Genomic DNA, 23,813 nt, shown 5'->3' with positions numbered 1-23,813 from the left:
CACAATAACGACGAGACTGACATTGAATAATAATGCGAAATGACGTGGAACTAAAGTTTATTAAATACATTTTAAATAAATATCACATTCGATATTGCTTTCTACTTATCAAATAATCTTAATTATATTGTAATTAAATAATATTACATCGGGGTGTTCTAAGTGTTTAAAATAATAACTTATTATTACTACAAATAAAATAATAATGAACAAATAAAACAAAACGAAAAATATTTTTTCACAATTATTGTGTCACCATTGTAAGAGACATCTAATTCCGTACTTTACTATTTTCAGATTTCATATAAACCTACTTTTGTAAATGGGTCTCCAGTTTAGTGTGGATAAGTTCATTTTTATCTTAATCTTTAGCTGCCGAGTCGTAGTTGTACTCGTAGTAGTAGTTGTAGGTTATATATCAAGTTGGCAATTTGCCGAATCGATTTTAGTCGATCAATTGCTAAATCGAAAGCAATTTGAATCGCCGAACAAATTTATAAAAGTTAGATATAGTTAGATTTTTGTTGATTCAAGCTTTTTTGTAAAAGTCGATTCGATTCGACAAATTTAAGAAATATACTCTACGAAACAAACTTGGAACCCAAACTCGGTCCAATTGTAAAATGTTAAAATCCGACGATTCGAGATTCCGAGATTCGAGTTTTCTTCTACAGAAAAGAAAAGATATTTTAGATGTGAAAATCATTATCGCGTTTTCCGTCTGGACAAAATTTTATCATTAGAACAAATTAATCTGTTATCATTCTAAGTATTTTGTCTGTTGAGTGACCCTAAAGTTTTGTATCCATTAAAAACGAGAAGTGACTTGAGCATCGGTCGTGTTGGTCTGTCCCTTTGCCTCGTCACGTTTTGTGCTTTGAGGTTGCGATGCGATGAGCTCCGCTTCACGGATCGTGTCAGGTAACCTCGTGTTCAGAGTTTCCGGAGTGGTGAGCATCAGTCCGCCCGCCAACAGCGCCGTCGCGCCGAACAGAACCGACGGTAGCCATTCGATGTAGATTGCCTTTGAAAATTGCGTTAAAACATTTATTAAAAAAAAATAATTGTGGATTAAAAGTGAGTGAAACTCTCGATACTGTTTCATTCGCAATTCAATCTTTTTAATTAACCATTCAAGAGTCTTCTTTAATAAAGTTGAGCATTGAACTTAACATAAGAAAAAATATCTTGATAAGAAATAATTTAATCTATTACATAGAAACATAGTGTCTGAATTAAAATTCTTACAAGTAGCGGCATCTGTGGCGCCACGATTGAACCAATTCGGCCGACCATTGAGCAGAAACCGAGCATCGAATGGCGCGCATGCGTGGGGAACAACTCCGACGTGTACATGTAGATACCACTGAAGGCCTGAGTGATAGCAATCTTTCCCACCAGGTACAACAGCGTCGCGAGCCAGGACATGTCTGAGGGAAACGTAAGCATATGTCAACTTAAACGGTGGCAACATTTAAGTAGTTATATGCGATGTCAAATGTATCATGACTGCTTATACAAACACAGACATAGCAACTGCAATCAGTAGAAAGTATTGAATATGAAAATAATGTTCTAAATAGACATTTCACTATATTATGAAGAACGAAGCTAAGAACTTACTTTTAGGCACGAATGCGATCGCAGTACAAGAGATGCCGCAGACGACGAACGCAATCAATAACGTCCTCTTTCTTCCAATGCGATCTAACACCAAGGCGTTAGTGACGACGGCGATCACCTCCACACTAACCACCAACATATAGTTTGTGTATTTATCACCAGCCAAAGACACAGAGTTGATGGCGAGTCCATAGAACACGAACGTGCAAGTTATCCACCACCAGGAACATATGGCCAATCTCGTCACTATAATCGGTGATCGCAGAACTTGCAGCCACAGTCCTTCCTCTTCTTGATCTTTCTTATCGTCGATCTTGACTTTCTCGTCGACGGTCGTCAGCTGTCGTATTGTGTCGTCTGATAAGGTGACGTTGTTCATCTTCGCCGCCTTCTCTATGATCACCAAAGCCTCCTCCTTGTGTCCCTTAGACAAAAGCCATCGAATGCTCTCCGGCAGGAAATATATGTAGGACAGGAAAAGCAGCGATGGCGGGTAAACTACCAGGATAAAGGTCCGCCAATACGGAAACGTTTTGGCCAAGAGAGCAAAACTTAAACCTCCTATCACCAGCATGATCCCGAGGAACGCTGTCGTCAACACTCGCTTGTCTTGGCCGAGTAGTTCGATGGCTGGATGGAAATACGAAACACTATAATTAATACCAAATTTCTATTAATCATTTAATAAAAATGTAATGCCTATTTATTTTCCTTTTATTCAACTAAGGCACATAGCCTATAAAATAGCACATAAAGTAAATAGGTTTTAACATAACAATAAAAATAATGAACCAACACCGTGCAATGTCCCAACAGATAATCACTCAGCTTCATATCGAAGTCAGAAGACCTAAATCCTGCTTTTTATTAGCTCTCGTACGGCGTCTGACCGTACCGACATATAGAGGCTTTTTTTTCTTTGTAATATTCTCATTATAAAGGTTAGGAAATTGTGTTCGTTTCTAAACGACCAATAAGTGTAACCAAATGGATGAATGGATGAATCATAGACGCCATACCGGGTACTTACTAAGAATATAAGCAGCCGGGAATGCACTAGCGCCAGCAACGGTTTCGAGAAACTCCACGATGACGTACATCTCATAGGAGAAGGAGAAAGCCTTCAGCGAGCCGATAGCACCGACCAAAGTACAGCTCAATATGAGAGCTCGCTTCCGACCCCAACTGAAATTATAATAATATATTTATTTAAAATACCTATCACTCATTCAAAATTCAACCGTAATGCAATTCTCTCAATAATATATTATTGTCAAATCAGTATATCCTATAAGATATACTGATTCGAAAGATAGGAAAAGTTATGTTCAGCTGGACGATCTCTAGAAATCTCGAAAAAACATTATTAATTATTAACTTTAGCATGACGTGTGTTGTCATTGGCTGTATGAGTGCGTGAGTGTGAGTCAAACGCATATTCATCTAAAGTATATATTATATAAAAATATTAACTTTCAGCTTTCCTGCTCCATATAAACTTTAACCTCAAAGGAGACCAGCCAACTATGCAGGATATATTAGGTCACTCTCATAATCCGCTGGGTCGGCAAACTCGACACGACCGGTAACAGTTCAGGCGCAGGACTAACGACTTTAAGGGCTTGTTACCGAGGAGTTTTCGAATTAAAGATTAATAAATACTAACTTCGAGCTTCTTTATCGCCTATATAATATTATACATGATAATATAATTTATGAATTTGTTCATTACTAAACGATTAAAAAAGAAGATTTAACTGACTGGTTGTCTAAGCGTCACGCAAAACTATTGCTTTGTTTATGATTACATCTTAATATGGTCGGTTTTTATTTTATTTCGTTACGACGACTGAAAGAGCCCCAAGTATAATAAAACATGCATGTACAGCACCGAGACTACGCCCGTCACAGACGCCGCGGGCATAAGCTAGTGATCAATTAAAACATTCAAGAGTTACGAGTAACATTCGTGTTTGTATAATCGCAGCAATAAACAGCGTTAATATTATACGTGGTGTTGAAATAAAGACATTTAACATATGTTTTATTATATGCAATTAATATTGCAACAGCTTTGAAAGAGTTGCATTCCTCACCGATCACGAATGGAACGTGATTAATGCGTCCCTGCTGAGAAGGTATTTCAGTCATTTGTTTTTTTTAACATAATATTCAATATTTCATTTTATTTCTTTTTCGTATGTTGTTTTCACTTACAAATGTTATCAATATAAATATTTATAATAATTTCAAGTTTAGTGATAAAATATGTTAATGTATGTATATTGTATAAGGCAGGTAAGGCGGGTTCAGTTTTTATTTATTCTTTGTTATGACAGCGTAATAAAAGAAGTCGTCATTTTATTTATTACATTAATCTTAGTGTCGTTATAATGATTTTTATAAAAATCATTATAATACTCGAGGGGTTTCACGAGTAGCTATTGAAAAGTCGCATTATCCATTTCCTGGTACCGACGTCAGATTAAGGTGGAGATAGCACATTGTTCTATTGTCATTTAAAAGTTGGGAAAATCGGCTCCCAATATATTTAACACGAAGTAATTAAAGCATGTGAAAATAAGAGACAAACTTTACGTTATCGTTAACACTGGATACAATACATTGTTATCATCGATATACAAGTTGCCTTGGTATAAAATAAAAACTGTGCTATATTAACATATATACTGACCGGTCGGATATGTAGCCCAGGATGGGGAGCGAGACCAGCATCCCGATATTGTGGATGGTCCCCACCAGCGTGCGCTTCCAGTCCTGACAAGCCAGGTTGAACTGCAAACAATAATAGGGACGACCGTTTAACATGACTCTTGAAGGAAGATTTAATCGGACGCGTAAAGGACAAGTGTGTAATATTTATTCATAGATATTTATATATGTTCATATGTATATGCTTCATTGGTCTAGTGGCTAGTTTATTAGACTGGACCAAAAAAAATATTGGATTGTTCTGTAAATAAATTCTCAGAGGCAATTCTAGTGGCGTGTTACGCATATTACATATTTTGTTAGCAGTGGTGTCAGTTTGCAAGTACGCTAACTAATCACCCAGTGTCTTTTACTTTACTAAAAGTCTCACCTCAGCGACGATTGTATCTTTCGAAGCGTAAAGCCAACGATCGCAAGGCCTTAGTTCATCAGAGAAATTCCCGGGCGCGCAGTACTCTGCGTCCAGGGGCGTTTTGCTAAAGCAACGCCGATCCCTCGTGCTCTCCGGCAGCGCACTCTCCAACCACAGAGGATTGTACTCTGTACTGTTAGCCGCTTCACATTCTGGCACCACGCATCTGAAAATGTATTTGTTTATCTTATAGTATTAGGAATATTTAATGTTATTGATAGTAACTCTGTTCTCTCCGTGAAGCCTGGGAGGACGTAATGTATCCAAGACGTTTATACATGACACGGGCGTCAGCGAAGTCGTTTTCAATCCAATGATTTCATACTTAAGCAATCCCGTTAATGTTAGTGAAAAGAGATCTTTCGAAATCTGCTCTTCGACCATTATTCCACTATAGTAAATTAGTTTTACGAACTTGTAAAATGTTAAAAATAGTATAATTTATTAAATTAACCTACGTCAAACGTTTGTTTGAAAAATAGTATATTATAGGCTTACTGTTTAATTGAAAACCTAGGTCTATCGCTTTATTAAGATGTAAATAAAAGTATAACGGATTAAAAATATTGGCGAGTACTTCTCAATATATATTATGTGATTAAAAATGTGTCACTAGTCCGACAAAAATTGTAGATTTTACGTTTTCCTATTTGTAAGATAAGATACATTGAAAACATATTTCTTAAGATTTAAATAAATTTATGTTTTTGTAAAATTTGTGTTTTTTGTTTATAAAAAAAATAATCATCATCCGGTTCATCTGACGAACCATTATAATCTTCGCTACTGACAACGCCGTCATCTTCATATATTTAAGTGACACAAAAAACACTCCATAACTATTTAGCAGCACACAAAATATTTCTGGAAATTATTACTCAAGAGACAATATATAATATAAATAATAATAAAAAATATAAAATAATAAATAATAATACTCAAGAAAAAATGTTTGCACGTTTATGGTTGACACTAACGTATCCCACGTTACCTAACACGCAGTAAGCGATGCTCTACACATGCTTACCGGTGTGATTTAGCTGTACCTACTAGCAATATACAGGAAATAAATAGATTTTTAATTTCATTAATTTCAAATATGTATTCAATTGGAGCGCCGCTATAACGTGCCGCGCAATTAGGACAATGTGACTATTAAATTATATAAATATTAACTAAGTAAAAAAAATCTGCTCGATAGTATTCATTTTTAATTACTTAAATAATTTTGATAATTATTTTGAGATTTAACAAAAACCCAGTTAGTAAATAGATGGACATATTTTATCCCTGCTGAGGTAGCAGGGACAAAATATGTCAATTTGTTAGCTAGCTACCACAATCGAGAGTTTTCGTACAGGAAATTGTTGGGCGTCATCACAATGTATCTACTCACGAAACATTAGCTTGATAGTAATCAAGTGCAAAAATGGACTATGGATCCTGAACTATTTTATATTGCACTTACAGATAAAATTACTAATTAAACCTAAAAGTACAACTCAGTGGGTTGTGGTCATCATTTATTTTGATATCACAGTAACGCGGTGACATCGCGATCAGCGCGCGTAGACCTGTGGGGGGAAAGCGAAGCAGATCACTTTTTATTATTTGAAAATGTAGGGTATTGTATGAGCGATACATTTTTAGTTTCTTCTATAAACTGTATCTTATAATATGTATTGAGAAGTAATCCCCAATATTTTTGCTTCTTTTTTTACATCTCACTAAAGCGATAGGTTTTCGAATAGGTCTACCGGTCTTTATAATACTTTTGTTTGATTTATGAACCGTCAAATCTTAAAATATGCGACGCCATTATTTGGACACTTTTTCCTTGTCCTTAACATTACAAAAAAGAGCTGCGTCGCTCATGTCAAGGTCGGTCGCGTGGTTATTGTAATCACACTTCCACTATAGTATAGCAAAAAGCGAAAAACATAAAAAGTTAAACACCAATAGGTGCTCAGTGCTTCCACTCATCGAGATCATCGTGAGTCAGTTCAAACATCCGGGTTATTGACAATTGTATATTTATTTTACAGCTTTGTTTTAGTTTTGCTGTATAAATAAAATAAGCCTGTTAATGCCTCACGGCTGAACAACGGACTCCTCTCCTAATAAGAAGTTTTGGAGCTTATCCACCATGCCGATGTGGATCTCACGTGATGAAACACGCGGAAGACACGCGGGCTGCCTCACGGTGTACTCGTATTTACAGCTGTAAACCCAAATTAAGCATATGAACACTCAGTGGTGTTGGCTCGGGCTGCCATTGCGACCTATTAAATTGGAAGTATGACATCAAAAAGGGAAAAATCTGATTTTTTAAAAATGTTTTCACTTTTCATCGTTCTCTTTCTCGCAATAAGGAATCAGTGAAATGAAGACACTTCCCTATTAGCGTCAGCGCTTCCGACTCGGGCTGGCTATTATCATATCAAACTCCAGACAAGGTGACGTGTCTGTACGCCAAGAAACTAGGACAAGGCGTATTCGAAAACATTGTTTTGCAGATTTGAAACATAATACCTAATTGTTTTTATAATAAAATCTTAAATCGTACGTTTCGCCACTCCAATTTGCTATTATATGGTGATTTTATATAATTTGGAACTAATATTGGCAGCTATAATGGTAATTAGGAAGTCAAAAACTGTAACTGAGATATTAAATTTAAGCTTTTGTTAAGGCAAAAGGTAAATATCTGTATATTCACTTTAGTTATTCTAAAAAATGGATCTGCCATCTATTGAACTATTTAGTCTTGTTGATACAACGTGTATATATGTTTTGTCTCATTTGTATTTGAACAGCTACAGTATTACGTGACGAGTGAAAGTCGCAGAACTATATGTTCGTTTAAACAGTCGCGAGTCCTTCCCAAACTAAATTAGCAGCGTTTAAGTCTTATATAAACGTTATTGCAAAAGATTAGTTTCTCGGCATGTCACGGCCGTTAATTTATATTGGATATATTCATTAAATTTGGTGCTTATAATATACAAACTATAAGCTGACGACCTCCGTGGTCGAGTAGAGTGTACACCGGCTTTCATGGGTACGCCACAACGAGGTCCCGGGTTCGATTGCCGGCCAAGTCGATGTAGAAAAGTTCATAAGTTTTCTATATTGTCTTGGGTCTGGGTGTTTGTGGTACCGTCGTTACATCTGATTTTCAATAACACAAGTGCTTTAACTACTTAGATAAAAAATTGTTTTTCAGGCATATTTGAGGGATAAAAATAAAAAAAATATTGAAATAATATCCTTTTCCGTCTCGCATTTTTAAATTTGGACCGATAATTATTGTTTAAATATTGAAAAATATCCAGTGTTTAATCGTTTTTATAAATCAGAAGAAAAAAGTAGATTTTAATCGAAACTTTTTTTTTAATAAATTTTTGAATTTGCAAATTTGACTTATTTTGAAAAATTCTAAAAAACGTGATAATTCAAAAATGGTTCACTTTTGCATTACGCATATGGGGGTTAAAATTATCGCAAATAGTCACCCCTATCACCTCCTAACGGGAATACGTCGAATTACCAATAACCCTGTATATTTCAAACCTAACGACGATGATGCACTCGGCACTGGCACCGAAAAGAGTTCAGGTTCAGGTGCAGGAGCATTGTCTTTACGTATATTTCAAGGTCAGGAAAGTACCACCTTCAAGCTCTTGGATCAAACTTTTGGAAACTGAGCATTTCTAGACAGAAAAACCCAAATGCTCTGACAAGTGTATATAACACATTCCAAATCGAACGTGACCACCTGAGTGATGTCGGATATCATGAAGGAGTAATTTGTTGGTGTTTTTTGTTTCATATTTAGATTTAATCGTATCACTAAATACGGGTGTCCGCTATACAAGTTATGTCCGTCAGTTTTCATTGCATAAATGGCCCCGCTTAGTTTTACTGCTAGGGCATACAACTGTGTGCTCTACTGAATTCTACACATTTGTTAAAGATGACAACTAAATAAGGAACCAAATTAACAAATATTTTGTTAACAATTTTAACTGACAAGTCCCACAAATCTTGTCTTTTTAAAATTTAATGATTTAAACATTTTAATACTTCGTAACGAGTTGTAATCTCAAAGGAAAATTTTACGCAAGTGAGTTAAAATTAAACGATACGAGACGATACGAGATATTTTACTCAAATACAATACCATTAAAGATAAAGCTGAAGATTGTTTACGTAGGAAGGAATATAGTTAATAGAATAATTACTTAACAATGGCGTGTTTATCCCGCGCTGCACTACGGCAGCGAGACTCGGCGAGGAAACGTCTGTTAGATGATAATTACCGGCAACAGTCGGGACCTACTAGACACCAGCTGAACGATAGCATCGCCGTTGCTAATGACGCGCGTGCAACATACACACCAATTTAAAATGTAGTCTCTGTTTAATGTTATCTATTCTCATAGAATCATCAGGCTTTATTTGTAGCTCAGTTCAACATACATACACTTTGACATTAATATATTTTTCCTTAACATGCTGAGGACTTCTTTGTGATTAGATTCTTCTGGACGATTAGGGTGGCCGTTTTCAAGAAGGTTGGCCGTCCGCGCAGCACATATTATGGCACAAGTGCACTCGCTATCCCTCCCTCTCTTGATGCCACGGGAAGTAGTTAGTAGTTATATCGGCAAACATGAACAACAACGTACTTTGTTCCGATTTGAACGGTAAGTAAGCCAGTGGAATTAGGGACCTAAAGGATGTAACTTTTTTTAATAAAGTGTACTAAAGCACATTTCATTTAAGTATTAGAAAAGCAACGATTTAATTACGCATCGATTCCCAGACAAAAGCGAAAGTATTTATTTATTTCTATAAACACCTGAGTAACGTCACACACAATCGTGTTGTCTCAATGAAATAATATTTATTATTTTCATTAATTAATATTTTTATTTACATTGGGGCCTTCGTTGTCTATACTAATAAAAATATTGGGAATTGGGATGGTGGCGAGGTTGTGAGCAGCGTTTCCCCTTTACATCTCTATCCCGATTCTCTGAGCGAAAGTCGCCCCCTAATAGTGTGCTTTATTTTAATTTATACTTCTGACAGTTCTTCTTTAACATCGCAATGTGTCGTAAAGCAATATTTGCGTGACGTTAATTCGACTATTAACGTAAAGTTCAATTGTTATGTACAAAAACGTATTTTGTTGTTTTTTATTTTATTCAAATCGCAAGAAATAACTTCTGGCGCGACGAGTATTTGATTGACTCGTACGTTACCTGTACGGAACATCGGCCGCTACAAACACGTAGTTGACGCCGTAGTGAGCCAGCGCAAAGGACACGACCGCCAGCAACACGTAGTTCACGACGTGAAACCGCCGGAACTGCCCCAGTTCCAGCATCAGTGCATCCGTGTCAAATTGATTTTTTTTCTCCATTGTCGAAACTTTAGAGTTGGTCACCCTTTCTATATTTTAAAACTCACTGTTCGCATAGCTTCGCTATTAATTGCTATTTTAATGCAAATTAATAACAATGATTTATCCAAAAACTATACATTCGTTAAACGTAATTCTTATAAGTGATGCAGCGCGAAACTACATGTGCGCGTGCGCCGGGCACTTTGTCTCGAATGATAGCGCACCGTAATATTGAGTTAAGGCTTACGGGTGAAAATTTACAATGATCAATCACGAGTCAACCAAAGCCACAAAACAAAGTTGAATCAATATTACACCATAAATATCCTGATATCAAGGGATGTCCTACCGGAACCAAACGGTTGTTCGTTTGAACAATATTACTTAATTTTTAAGATTTGATTTAAAATATATTTTTGAAGAAATTAAAATATTTTAATCTTTTCAAAATTGAATGAGAAATTTCTGATAACTAGGAATTTGGAAAAATCGGTGCATAATTAAAACAAAATACTTCTCCATCGTTTCCTGTTCATAAACACTATTTATTTTTCATTCTCAAACTATTTAGCAATTATTTAGTTTGAGCTCTGAATTTATTTATGAAACTCGAATGCACAAGTACATCATAGAATCTAATATTGAAGAGTCTTATCACGTGATACATGAAAATATTATAAATTATTATTCTCAAAACTTGACAATTAAATACAATATTTTACTTTTAATACCACTTTATTACTACACTATGCAGAGTTATAAAGCCGTCGGTGAGCAAAACCGCCATGAGAAACCTAGGATGTGGCCCATGATGTGTCAGACATATGTTAGATGCAACATCATCCTCCTGCCCTTATCCCAATTTTATTTGGAGTCGGCGCAGCATGTCTCGACTCGTGTCAAAGTGGAAGGTCAAACATAAGAAGAATTATAACAACAAATTAAAGCGCCAGTCTGAATTGACCCTGCAATCTGCTATCAGCTAACCATAAAAAACAGTAAACACTTATATTGCATGTAATTTCAAAGTCAATTGGCGTGAAATTATTATAACTTACATGATTTACGTCAACGAGCTACCGTCGTGGAAGAAGAAGACTTCTTCCATACTTCTCTGTCTGACATCATCTCATAAGTAGCATTCTTTCAGCCATATCATCTTCCACACAATCCGTCCATCGTTTCTTTGGTAATCCCCTACCTCTATTTTCATCCACATCCATGTTTCAAGACCCACACAATAAGGTCCTCATTTCTCCGCATAACATGCCCATCCCATGACAGTCAGTTTCCACAAAGCTTTTCGGTTACTACTGCCACATACGAACGTTAATATATATATATGTATATTAAAATGTTCGAAACATATGCCTGAAATATCATGGTAACGTCTACTTCATTAATCTACTTAAGATGAGAAGAAAAGGCGATTGACCAATTACACTGGGACATTCAAATAAGTTCGTTAAGAATCAAAATGGAATTTTATTTGTAATTAATCTTTTGTTTTATTTGTGTAAACATTAAATATATACACGTGAGAACGGAAGGAAAAAATTACTCGCAGTTAAGTGATTCTCAGATCCGAGACAGGTTGCTCGGAAAGGCCTCAGTCAAAGTCGCCTACAAATTAAGCGATTACTAAGGTCACGTGACGCTGATATGTCAGAGAAATCTATTATTATAAGAAATATAAAAAGTATTGGACAACATCACATACATTACTCTGATCCCAATGTAAGTAGCTAAAGCACTTGTATTATGGAAAATCAGAAGTAACGACGGTACCACAAACACCCAGACCCAAGACAATATAGAAAACTAATGAACTTTTTCTACATCAACTCGGCCGGGAATCGAACCCGGGACCTCGGAGTGGCGTACCCATGAAAACCGGTGTACACACCAGTCGACCACGGAGGTCGTCAAATTATTACAGTCGACTGCTTGGTGGTCCAGAGATCGTAACAGAGTGCCCGTTCGCATAGTGTAGGCTATCGCTCAATATTGACATTCTGTCTGACATGAACGTGGATCAGAACGGCGAAAGTGCCCACCCAAAGTGCGCGCGAGGCATTAAAACGTTGCTCTGCTAAACTAAGCCAAAATTATTACTAACCAAACAACTGATGCAGTTCGTAGGCAAATTATTCTGTTAGATATTTTTATAAAATTATCAAACAACCTATTTAATTACAAAGTTCAAATCACGAATTTAATAATTATTAAAAAATAATAACTTTTTTCTAGGATGTTCTTCTCCAGTGAGAGTTGCTTGACTCGTGTAGTAGAAGGCCGAGCATGAGATGAATTATAACAACAAATTAAAGCACCAGTCTGGATTGACCCTGCAATCTGTTATCAGCTAACCATAAAAAACAGTAAACATTTATATTGCATGTAATTTCAAAGTTAATTGGCGTGAAATTATTATAAGTTCCATGAATTACGTCAACTAGCTACCGTCATGTCCTGTGCACTCTGTAAATATACGAGTATCTTAGAGGCTTTCAGCTGGTGTTACGTCGCCGTAAATGAAGCACTGTACAAGAACATGTTTATGTCCTCACCTCGGTGAGGTGATGGTGGTGTTGTTGGCAATATTATTTGTAAAGATTGGTGAGCATTAAAATATACAGTACTAGTTGTAGCCTATGACTTCGCTCGCATTTTAGGGGTTAGTCGTCAGATGTTAGGTATAAGAAGTAGCCTACCAAATTTGAAAGCGGGACAGACAGACAGATAAAGTTTCTTTTGAATTTTTAATATTAGTATAGACATACTCTTCTACTTGTAGGATTAAATGACAGTTAAATTAATTAATAATTTATGTTTTGTAACAAAACATTGATCGGGTGATTATTATTACCATAGTTATGTGTGATTGCCATTCAACGAGAATTGCAAATAAAATTATAATAAAGTTCCTTGAACACAAGGAATTTATGTTGTAATACGAGTATGTACCGGAAATCTAAAGAAGGTCTCAAAGAATACGATTTGAAATCAAGATGCACGTTGTATCAAACCGACCGGGCCCTCGATATATTCATGTACGGTATGTACACGCACGCTCGACATCTTGAGTGAGTAAGACGTGCTCACAGTAACTCCGGGCTTGCGGGATAAAACGCATGTCTCAATATTGATAACGTTATATCATTTTTTCGTATTACAATAACACTAATAAATAATCTATATTGTATTTTTTTATTAATTCACTAATTAATAAAAATATTCAGTTCCTTGAATAACATTCGAGGGCATATTATTTTTTATAAGACTCTGGAAAATGTTCTGAGTGATAAATATATCTAACTCAATCAAAATCTGTACATAGAAGATAATTGAGCAAAAATAGTACTGGGGGTATTTATTAACGCAATAGATCACAAAATGTGATTTTGTCTGTTCGACTGTTACCGCTAATCTCGGGAAAAATTCAAAAATCTGCTAATTTAAATGTCCAATGTAAGTTGAGCTTTTAGCAATGTAGTCGATCATATGAAATAGGGTTTAACTTATACTGGTCACATTCGGTCACGGCCTAGCCAATATAAGCTGCGCCCGCGCCGCTGCTCCCGCCCGGTGACGCTGTAGAGGGCATTAGGGCATTAGGGCTAGGGCATAGGGGCATACTCATTTCACAAATAGCGGCGCTGCCTATAGTATTGAATGACTGCAAGCGTGTGCAGGCATATTACAATAATATTTAAAACGCTCGCGGTTACAATACTATTTTTAAAAACCAATGTATTAGGTCTCCGTAATATATTTAATAAATGAGGTTAATACGATCTTATCGTAAAAAAATAATTATCGGTTATATCGGCATATCTTCTTTACACAGTATAAAACAAAGTCGCTTTCTCTGTCCCTCTGTCCCTTTGTACGCTTAAATCTTTAAAACTGCGCAACGGATTTTGATGCGGTTTTTTTGAATAGATAGAGTGATTCGAGGTTTACATATATGCACAATATAGTAGAAAAACACTGATAATTTTAGAGGTTTCTAATGTGATGTCGAGAATAAACCCAATTTTTGCGCTTACATTGCAAACGCTGGCTGAACCCTATAAGATATATCAAAATAAGGTACTACAGTACTGTATACCTTAAAAATATCTTCAAAATAGACCGCAATGGTATATGTCTATCTCTTAAAGATAACAGACAATAAACATTTTTATCATTTTATTTTTACGAGAAATAATGGCTTCTTTTCGAAGCGATTTTAAGCAATATAGCATTAATCCTTATCCAATTAGGTACCTTAAATAAATTGTGCATTCAATATAGATCAATATGGCCCTTTACAGGATGTAATTTAAATGAATATTTTCGAAGATATTACAGATTTAATAATTGCGGAACGTAGCGTTTGCGGTGGTACCGGCCGGCCGGGGCGGCGGGAGCGTGCTATAGGCGCGTCGGAGGCCGCGGTTCTCCCTGTAGCACTTTGAATTTAGCAGCGATCGGACGCGGTTATTATCGGAGCTCTCTAGCGAGGGAAATAATAATCCATACTTCCATACTATCCATACTTCCATACTAATATTATAAATGCGAAAGTAACTCTGTCTGTCTGTCTCGCTTTCACGCCAAAATTACTGGACCGATTTAAATGAAATTTGGTACACAAATAGTCTAGAGCCTGAGAAAGGACATAGGCTACTACTTATTTGGAAAAAAGTGCTGTAAAGGGTTGAAAAGGGGGATGAAAGGATTAAAAAGGAGTAGATACGTATTTCAGCGTTTCTTGATATTCTACTTCTGAGGGGGTGAAATAAGGGATGAAAGTTTTTATGGAAGTCCGTAATTTTTTAAATTAAAAACAAAAAACTGTTTTTTGGGATACTCATTAAAAATGAGTAGATACGTATTTAAGCGTATCTGGATATTTTACGCCTAAGGGGAGAAATAGGGTTGACATTCCGTATACAGGTAAGTCTGGAAGTCTGTAATTTTTGAAGTTAGAAGCTAGAAATTTTATTTTTGAGATACCGATTAAAAATGAGTAGATTCGCATTTAAGCGTTTTTGGATATTTTACGCCTAAGGGGAGAAATAGAATTTGACATTTCGTATTCAGGTTAGTCTGGAAGTCTGTCATTTTGAAGTTAGAAGATCGAAATTTTATTTTTGGGGTACCGATTAAAAATGAGTTGATTCGCATTAAAGCGTTTCAGGATATTCTACCCTAAGGGCTGAAGTGCACACCAATGTGGTATACAAAGAGGTATTACATTAACGTAACATTTTAAGTTAATTTGTAAATATATTCATATTCTACGCGGGCAAAGCCGCGGGTAACAGCTAGTTATAGAATAAGTTAAACTTTTGTTTATTAGTTAGATAGTTTGTTTGTTATGTGTTATACTGAAAATCTTTTATGTAAGTATTATTTTCGTTAACTCGGATAGTTAAGTAGACTTACTTCATTATTAAATTGTTTCTTAAAAATCTGCGCTTTCAATAATAAGTTTAGTCAGTGAATTGGCTTTCTGATTTTTACTTTGTTTGTTAGAAAAATGTGTCAACATTAAGTTTAGTCTTCTTCTTGGATCAGCGTGGTGGAATATGCTCCAAACCTTCTCCTCAAAAGGAGACGAGGCCTTAGCAGTGGGAAATTTACAAGCTGTTAATGTTGTTAAATTATTATTTTTTAATTCGGTAATAAATTTCGAATGGATAGACCATACGGAAGGCAGCCAGATCCCCTCGTCAACTGTTAAAGAGCTGATGATTTTCAAACGACTGAACAGATTTTCATGAAACATAGCTAAGAACACTCGGGATAAAATTATCTATGACACAAAAAAAACTAAACGAAAATCGGTTCATCCGTTTGGAGGCTGTGATACCACAGACAGATACATAGACACGTGAATCTAATATACCCCTCCCTTTTTGCGTCGAGGGTCAAAAAATATTACTGTGGGTATCTATTAACGAATTAGAATTTTTTAAAGAGTTCCAGTGGGTTACATCATCCCTTTGCGTTTGAAAATAAAACTATAAGTATAAATGAGTGTGGCGGAGATGATTTTATGTTTATGCCCCGGTACTTTCTCATTTCAAAAAAAAACGTTTACTTTTAAGCGAGTCCAGTGCACACGGCTAGCTTTATGTGGCTCTGTAGCGTGTTCGCAACTGCAAAAAAATCTATGCCTTGATCCCCGACGGCACTCCGTGTAATATCGTGTAATATACAAATACTTATCGGGAACTACGATACCACGACAGACTGAAAGATACACAGATATGTAAATCAAATCCTCCCAATTTTGAGGCTTAAAATCACGCGAACGGAGTCGCGGGTGTTTAATATTTAATAATAATCGCTAGTATTTAATAATAATAGAGCTGTATATATATAATATAGAAAAAAAAGGAAACATTCGTCTGTCCGTTTGTATTTTGTACGAAATTATTTAGACAGTAACCATGTACATGTGCGTGGTGTTGATATTGGTTAGTTGTTTTGTATAACAGTAAATATTATTTAGTTACATGTGAGTACTAATTTAAATATTCGATCATTACAACATCAACAATAATTAGTAAAAAATAAATATTACGTCTTCGTAACGATTCTTCTAAGTGAACATATTATATTCTAAACTGTGTGTTGTGTTCTGTGCTAATAGTACTGGTGGCTAATAGTACTATTAGCGCGACATTTAGTTAATTTTTAAGAATTCAAAAGTGCTAATGATAGTCCACTCGAATGAAGGCAGTTATGATTCTGACTTTAAGTTTAATTCATGTGACGGACAAGCGTCCGACGAGTAAACAGTCATGATAAAACGAAAGGTTGTTATTGATTGATAAAATTCCGCTGTGAATGTCCGCAACCAATCAATTGATCAATGGTACGAGCCATTGTCAACATAACAACGGCGACTCGCACTCCGCGCTACTCGTTCGCTACGATATGTCGAAACCTCATTATTGCCATCAATGCCTCCAGTGACATTGAAATTCAAACAAGAACTTAATGACATTGGACCCACGAGGTTGTAATCACTAACTTTTTGGAAATTAATTTACTGAAGTAATTAGAATTATTTTAATTGCGTTCGTTAATGTCAATCTCACTGTAAACTTAAAAACATAAACGATTCTTTTAATACGGTTGCATATTTACGTTATTGTGTAATGTAATCATACTGATTAGTGTAAAATACAATATTGATTCTTTAAAATTTAATTTATTTGAAATATGTATATTCTTTAAAACACACCTGTGTCGTTTCAAGTGCGTTGACTGGAGGCAACGCCCCTGAAACTTCTCTAAATAACGCACATACTTGTTTTGAAAAACAATACCTATGTTCGGTGAACCCTATATGTTTCGACGTCAGGAAGTATCTCGCTATAAACTTTAAATTTTCACACTCACGGTAATATAAAACAGTCTCCTTGCTAAATACACACATATCCAAATTTTACTTAGTAGTCTATTTATTAAGTAATAGCAGTAGTAAGAGTTTAGTTTATTATTATGGGCAGTGGTGACCACTTACCATCAGGTCGCCGTTTCGGTCGCCAGACGTATAAATATATCACTGATAGCTCGTCCTTAGTTTCAACATGATGTAATTGCTGCACTGAGAGTTACGAGTATACGCATTCACGTGAGACAGCCCGATGTAAGTCTCACGACACGCTGTACTCAGGGTCGGCTCCCGGTGAGCGAAACGTTGTCGTTGCCGTCCTGGTCTTCTAACCCAACGATCCAGTTGCGGTTCGGTCGGTCGAAGTTATATTACGAGCAGCGCGGTGGGGCGAAATGTTGAATCGTTTAAGAATGGGTATAGTATCAAGTCAAGACTGTTGTACTTTATCTAATCGACTCCTCAAATTAACCGCTAAAAATAAAAAGGCCCGGCTTGAAGAAATCATATCTTATTTTAGACTGCTGTAGGATAATTAATATATGTAACCAGTTATATAATATTCTCCTAAGTTATAAACAGAAATTATATTTCATGTAGTTATAAATAAATTTCAGGACGTACAACGTATTTGTTAATTCTATCTTATTTTTAGTATAAGTATCTACTATCTACTACTCTGATAGTAAATAAATCTTGTTCAACGTTAACGGTATGTGTGGTACTGTATTGTTTGCTGCTGATACATTATTTCTTTTAGAAGATGTCAGAAAACAAGCTAATTATGACGACTTTAATATATATTGCATAAATTTATATTTTTAGTTCTTACGTAACACGTGAATCTGATGCTTTTTCAAATGATGTACAAACATTGGGTCCATATCTCGCCCGGAATGTGTCGCTAATCCCGGCGCGCGGTCTCGACCTTAACATTAACGCAAGTCGGTTTGTTTTTATCAATTTATTTCCGTATTAAATATCTTAATTCCTTTTAGTTTGTTATATTAATTAGGTCACGGTGAGTTGTTTTTATGTTTATATATTATTTAAGTCTTATCAACTTTAAATTTTGCTTTTTTGTTTATTGTTTGTAGGTCATCCTTAACAAATATAAGATGTACATCTCAAATGTAATTCTTAGTTATCATTTTAGCTATTTCCTTAATTTCATATCTTATGGTATATCTAAGTAGGTATAATGTGGCTTCTTCATGAACGAGCTGTTTGAGCTCTTTGTAATCTTGGAGTTAGAGACTCTGTATTGAAAACTGCATATGTGCATTTAATATAGATCAATATGGCCCTTCACAGCATGTAATTTAAATGAATATTTTCGAAGATATTACAGATTTGAAACGCAGGGACGTAGCGGTTTGTATTGTCTAATGACTTAAAAACTGTGAACGTTGTATATCATCATCATTACATAGTATAAAACAGAGTCGCTTACCGCTGTCTGTCTGTCCTTGTGATTGCTTAGATCTTTAAAATTATCCAACGGATTTTGACGTGGCTTTTTTTAATAGATAGAGTTATTCGAGATTTACATATAAGCACAATATAGTAGAGAAACACTGATAATTTTAGAGGTTTCTAATGTGATGTCGAGAATAAACCCATTTTTTGCGCTTACATTGCAAACGCTGACTGAACCCTATAAGATATATCAAAATAATGTACTACAGTACTGTACACCTTAAAAATATCTTCAAAAAAGTCCGCAATGGTATATGTCTATCTCTTAGGAATAACCCACAATAAACATTTTTTTCCCTTATTTTTACGTTTAGCGATTTTAAGCGAAAGAGTATTAATCCTTATCCAATGAATCACTTGAAATACATTGTGCATTTAATATAGATCAATATGGCCATTTACAGCATGTCATTTAAATGAATATTCTCGAAGATATTACAGATTGAAAACGCAGTGATATGGCGGTTTGTATTGTCTAATGACTGAACAACTGCGAACGTTGAGTATAAAGACATTCTATAGCGTATGTATTAAGTATCAGCATTGCACCCGAGCGGAGTCGGGGCGGGTTGCTAGTATGTTCATATAAACAATATCAGTTTTTATGTGTCACGGAACCATTAGTTTTGCTTTTGCTGGTTTGAATGTTCCGGCGGAATATGTGATGAGTAGCTGGTACCTACTCCAGGTAGGTCTCAAGATTATAAAAAACTCACGACTAGGTAGTCCAAGTAGTCAATTTGTACGGTTCTTCGCGCATATTTTATAAATTACTAATATAATAAAATAATTAATTTGCGTAGGACGGTCCCTTTATTGAGGCAAATTCACGTCGCGGCGTTAAATAACAAAGTCCGTGAACGTGTTTAAATATGGTAAACTATTCACAGTAGAAAAAGGGCGTGTATAATCCGAATTAGTACGGGAGGGACCCGCGCCGAGATCAGCGGCCACGGTGTCGAGAATGTTACACATAAAGAACATTTTTGGATTGTCTACCGATGTCTACGTGGTCAGTAGATCATACGCTCGTTTCGTTTACAAGTACACATAATAAATAAATATAAAGGAGCTATTTGCGTTACGTAATGATATGATTATAGAGATTCAATTTTTAGCCGACTTTGAAAAAAGTTTTTCAAAGTCGAAGGAGGCTTTCAATTCGTTGTAATGGTTTTGTGTGTGCTTAACGGATTACTTATGAACCGATTATTGAGTTTAATTATTTATTTTGCGCTGGGATCAGTATATTTCGACGATGGTAATCGATACTGGACCTGGTGTACGACCACTACTACGGGATCGCCTAAAATTAGACAGGAAACCTGTTTAGATATAAGATCCTGATCCCGGGTCCCGGGGTTCAAACTCCAAGTCGGACGGATAAAAAGTAAGTGGGTTTTTCTACCGAAAAATTCTTCGTGTATCTGTGGCCAGTTTCCCTCGCGACCGGCCGCCGGCGCCGTGGCCGGAATTGGACGGGACTTTATTATCATTAGACTTACTTGTTTAGCATCAGACTGGACCTGGACTACGAAGGCATATAGTGGAACTTCTTAACACCCAAATGTTGTTTGCAGTAATCGTTTGTATTGAGTTATTTATTAACGTTAAACGACAGGTAACCATTTGTATTTACGTCGGCTCTCATTATTTTATATAATTTATTTCGTTATTATATTTAAATATAGTTTTATAAAGCATTAGTAATTCGATATTATATTCATTACGCTTAAAGGAAAGCTATGACGTTAATCGACCTTAACGCCTGTCACTGGTACTATAGCAATCTATCAGCGAGTGGTTCTAATGCTGTTTAAGACGAGACAATTATTTTATCCACCGTAACAGTCGGTTATAACAACATACCTGTATGGGATATCAGCAGCTAGGAAGATGTAGGTGGTGTGCAGCAGCCCCACTTGCACGGCTGCTAGAGCTACCAGCACGTACACCCGCAAGTGGAACCGACCCGCCTGCCCCAGCTCCCGCATCACCCGGTCCGCGTCGAATACTCCACACTTAGAGTTCTGACCATCGTTCTCGGACGGCTTGTCTTTCGAATCGCTCATGCTCATTTCAATTACTTAAGTCAGCAACCGTGGCCGAACGCCAAATGTTAATACTTATGTTTTTATTCGTGGTGGGAGAAAACGTTTACAAAGAAGTGAATCTGACTGATATTTAATAACAATTGAATGTAAGCGTATCTGAACACTTCAGATACGCCGCACGAGCACCGAGAGAGGCAGTTTCACATCGACAGCGCAAAGAGTACTGAACAATCGGAGCATTAGAGGAGTGCCCTGAGGACAGCAACAATACTGATTTGTGGGTAGAAAGCCACTGTGGGTCACGGCCGGCTCTCGATTGTCAGTCATCTGTGCTCATTGCTACATTTGATTGGCCGCGTGCATTGTAATTATATGCAACGCATACCGTTGAAAACATTCAAATTTGACTTTGAGTAATAACGATTCGGCACTTGCAAAACGTCATTCACTTTTAACAGAGCCGCTATCAAAAGTTTATATCAATTTAAGGACTGACACAAGGCTGAACAATCTCCATTAGTGATAGTTATTATTTAATCGTTTGATGTTGATCATTGAAATTATTGAGACAATTAAGTAAGACCACAATACTCGCATTCAGAGCTAAATTAATATTTTTGAAATTTTAAATGGGTTTTCTTATAATTATTAAACTCGTTTTCACTACAAACCACAAGTTTACTTATTTAACCTTAACGATGTCTATTAACGAACCTTATGTTTGAGACAATTTCAGACCTTATAATCGACAAAACCACAGGACAGATAATTCGACAGCTTATTTTGCATTTATAAAGTCACTGCAAGAGCTCGATTATTAGAAGAACAAATTTAGAAAAACCTCCACATATTTATGTATCTGTATTAAAGGACATGATCGAAATCGGATGAACAATTACCATGGTTAAATTCTTTTAACAACTGAATTTGCACATCATTTCTATAATGTGCAAATTCAGATGTTATATTAAATCTCATCAATTATCAATCATTTAGTTCATTAATTCATAACTATTGCATTCGAGGAACATCGGCTTATTTGATAAAAACTAAATATAAAACAAAGCTGGTTAAACTCACACAACGACTTTGTTGTGTGAGTTTAGCATACCGGAATAAAGATTATTGTTAGAATAATTAGACATACTTTAAATGCTTTTCAATTGGAAAAATGGCCGCGTATAAGGAGCGGTAGTGTTGCCATAATTGAAATTAAAAAAAAAACATATTGTGGTAACAAAACCGAAATGTCCGGAAAAAAGTAATGCCGGAGACAAAATTTTCCTGCAATTTAAGTAGATCAAAGTAGTTTTAAACTAAAAGAAACCTTAAAAAAAACAATGTCTAATTTGAGCCAAACAACAAAACCTATGGCAAAATTTAAATAAACAATAACGAAAATTCAGCAATATAAAAATGAACGAAACACTTTTTGCTAAATTATTGTAACAATTAAGAATTTCAGTATAAATTAAATGGCTATGAAGGACATGTCAAAATAATCTTTGTACCCTATTTTTGAAACTCCTCTTATACAAGCTAGTATCGGCATCATTTTGTATATTGTAATTAATGACTTTGTAAATTTTACCAAATAACGCCGCCTGTTTCATGGCATATCCGTTATGATATATTACGCCGTTTTAAAATTAATAATAACGCCACTCGAACTATTCATATTCTAGAGATGTCATTAAAAATAATCGGAGTTAAAATGATTCGATCAAATCTATAAACGTACTATTCCATTTCGTAAATATTCATTTACAAAAATATAATAAAGAAAATCGATGTCGAACTTCCTTGAGTCATGCAAAATGTCAAAAAAAGCAATTATAATTCAATCCAATTATTGTTTTTACTGCGATATGGACTCCGAGGCTTTGACGCAATACGCACTATGCAATAATTATTTGTGCGATTTATTAGAATTCTAAAGAAATGGACTAAACGAAGATATTTTGCGTCACAATAAACGGATGGCTCTGGCCGTGCCATGTTCAATTACTTAATTCAGTGCGATGTACGGCGGCCGGCGACACATCAGTCGCTTTTCTTACTTAAACTGGCTTAAATCTCGAGTTAGTTACTGGTTAAAGGATACAAGTGTGCTCCTGACCAAATCTTCGGTCACGGAAACGAATCAATTAGCATATATAATAATAAATTAAAATAATAAATTATAATAATTAATGAGTAGGTTTGAAAAAAGGTGTGTCGACATAGCCAATCTCATAGCGGTCACACCACCTGATGCGACCGGGAAGATAGCATACTCCTGGATGCCAGTGCGCATTCAATAGAACACGGAAATAACGTTTATCGGCCGGGCCTCTAGTTAAGTGAGCGCGCTACTGGACGCCACCGTAGTCAAATAAAGTTTATAGTATGTGATTATTACAATCTTGTTCGACTCGAATCTAATCGTATATTTTTATTAATTTTGGTAAAGGTAAAACTGAAGATTTTAATTGACGGCTCTAGTCTAAGAGTCTACCAGTCTGATTATAATTTTTTATTGTGTTGGATAGCCTTTTTATTGAGTTAATCTCAGTAACCACGAAGAGTACCTTGCTACAATAATTCATTATTAAATCTTATTAGCAATGACGCAGTGTGATATTTTTATTCATATGGTATAAGATAAAATATGTACATTTCTTTATTTTGATCGCAATCGTAAAAAACGAAGGTTCTTGT

At 35.7% G+C, this 23,813-nt stretch overlaps 1 protein-coding gene across 2 annotated transcripts; it reads right to left on the bottom strand.

Moving 5' to 3' along the window:
- Positions 1-807: 807 nt before the first annotated feature.
- LOC113400933 (organic cation transporter protein-like) lies at positions 808-21,156 on the bottom strand. 2 transcript variants are annotated; one of them, XM_026640632.2, is made up of 7 exons: positions 20,929-21,156; positions 4,727-4,934; positions 4,319-4,419; positions 2,654-2,808; positions 1,624-2,253; positions 1,249-1,430; positions 808-1,024 (listed from the first exon to the last, which is right to left on the bottom strand). In XM_026640632.2, the coding sequence occupies exons 1-7, from the start codon at positions 21,135-21,137 to the stop codon at positions 809-811; spliced, it is 1,701 nt and encodes a 566-aa protein (XP_026496417.1). In that variant the 5' UTR covers positions 21,138-21,156; the 3' UTR covers position 808. The 2 variants fall into 2 exon arrangements, with proteins under 2 accessions (XP_026496417.1, XP_026496418.1); XM_026640633.2 differs by lacking the exon at positions 20,929-21,156 and adding an exon at positions 10,039-10,380.
- Positions 21,157-23,813: the final 2,657 nt, after the last annotated feature.

This window comes from Vanessa tameamea, chromosome 11, assembly GCF_037043105.1.
Source record: "Vanessa tameamea isolate UH-Manoa-2023 chromosome 11, ilVanTame1 primary haplotype, whole genome shotgun sequence".
Taxonomy (NCBI): Eukaryota; Metazoa; Arthropoda; class Insecta; order Lepidoptera; family Nymphalidae; genus Vanessa; species Vanessa tameamea.
The sequence above is the reverse complement of the archived record's forward strand: the minus strand, read 5'-3'. Positions and strand labels throughout refer to the sequence as shown.

Bases quoted from the DNA above. Each gene is read 5' to 3' on its own strand.
- LOC113400933 (XM_026640632.2), bottom strand. From the start codon at position 21,137: ATGAGCATGAGCGATTCGAAAGACAAGCCGTCCGAGAACGATGGTCAG. The intron at 4,935-20,928 runs GTATGTTGTTAT...ATACATTTTCAG, and splicing joins GCTGCTGATATCCCATACAG to ATGCGTGGTGCCAGAATGTG. The intron at 1,025-1,248 runs GTAAGAATTTTA...CAATTTTCAAAG, and splicing joins CGCCACAGATGCCGCTACTT to GCAATCTACATCGAATGGCT.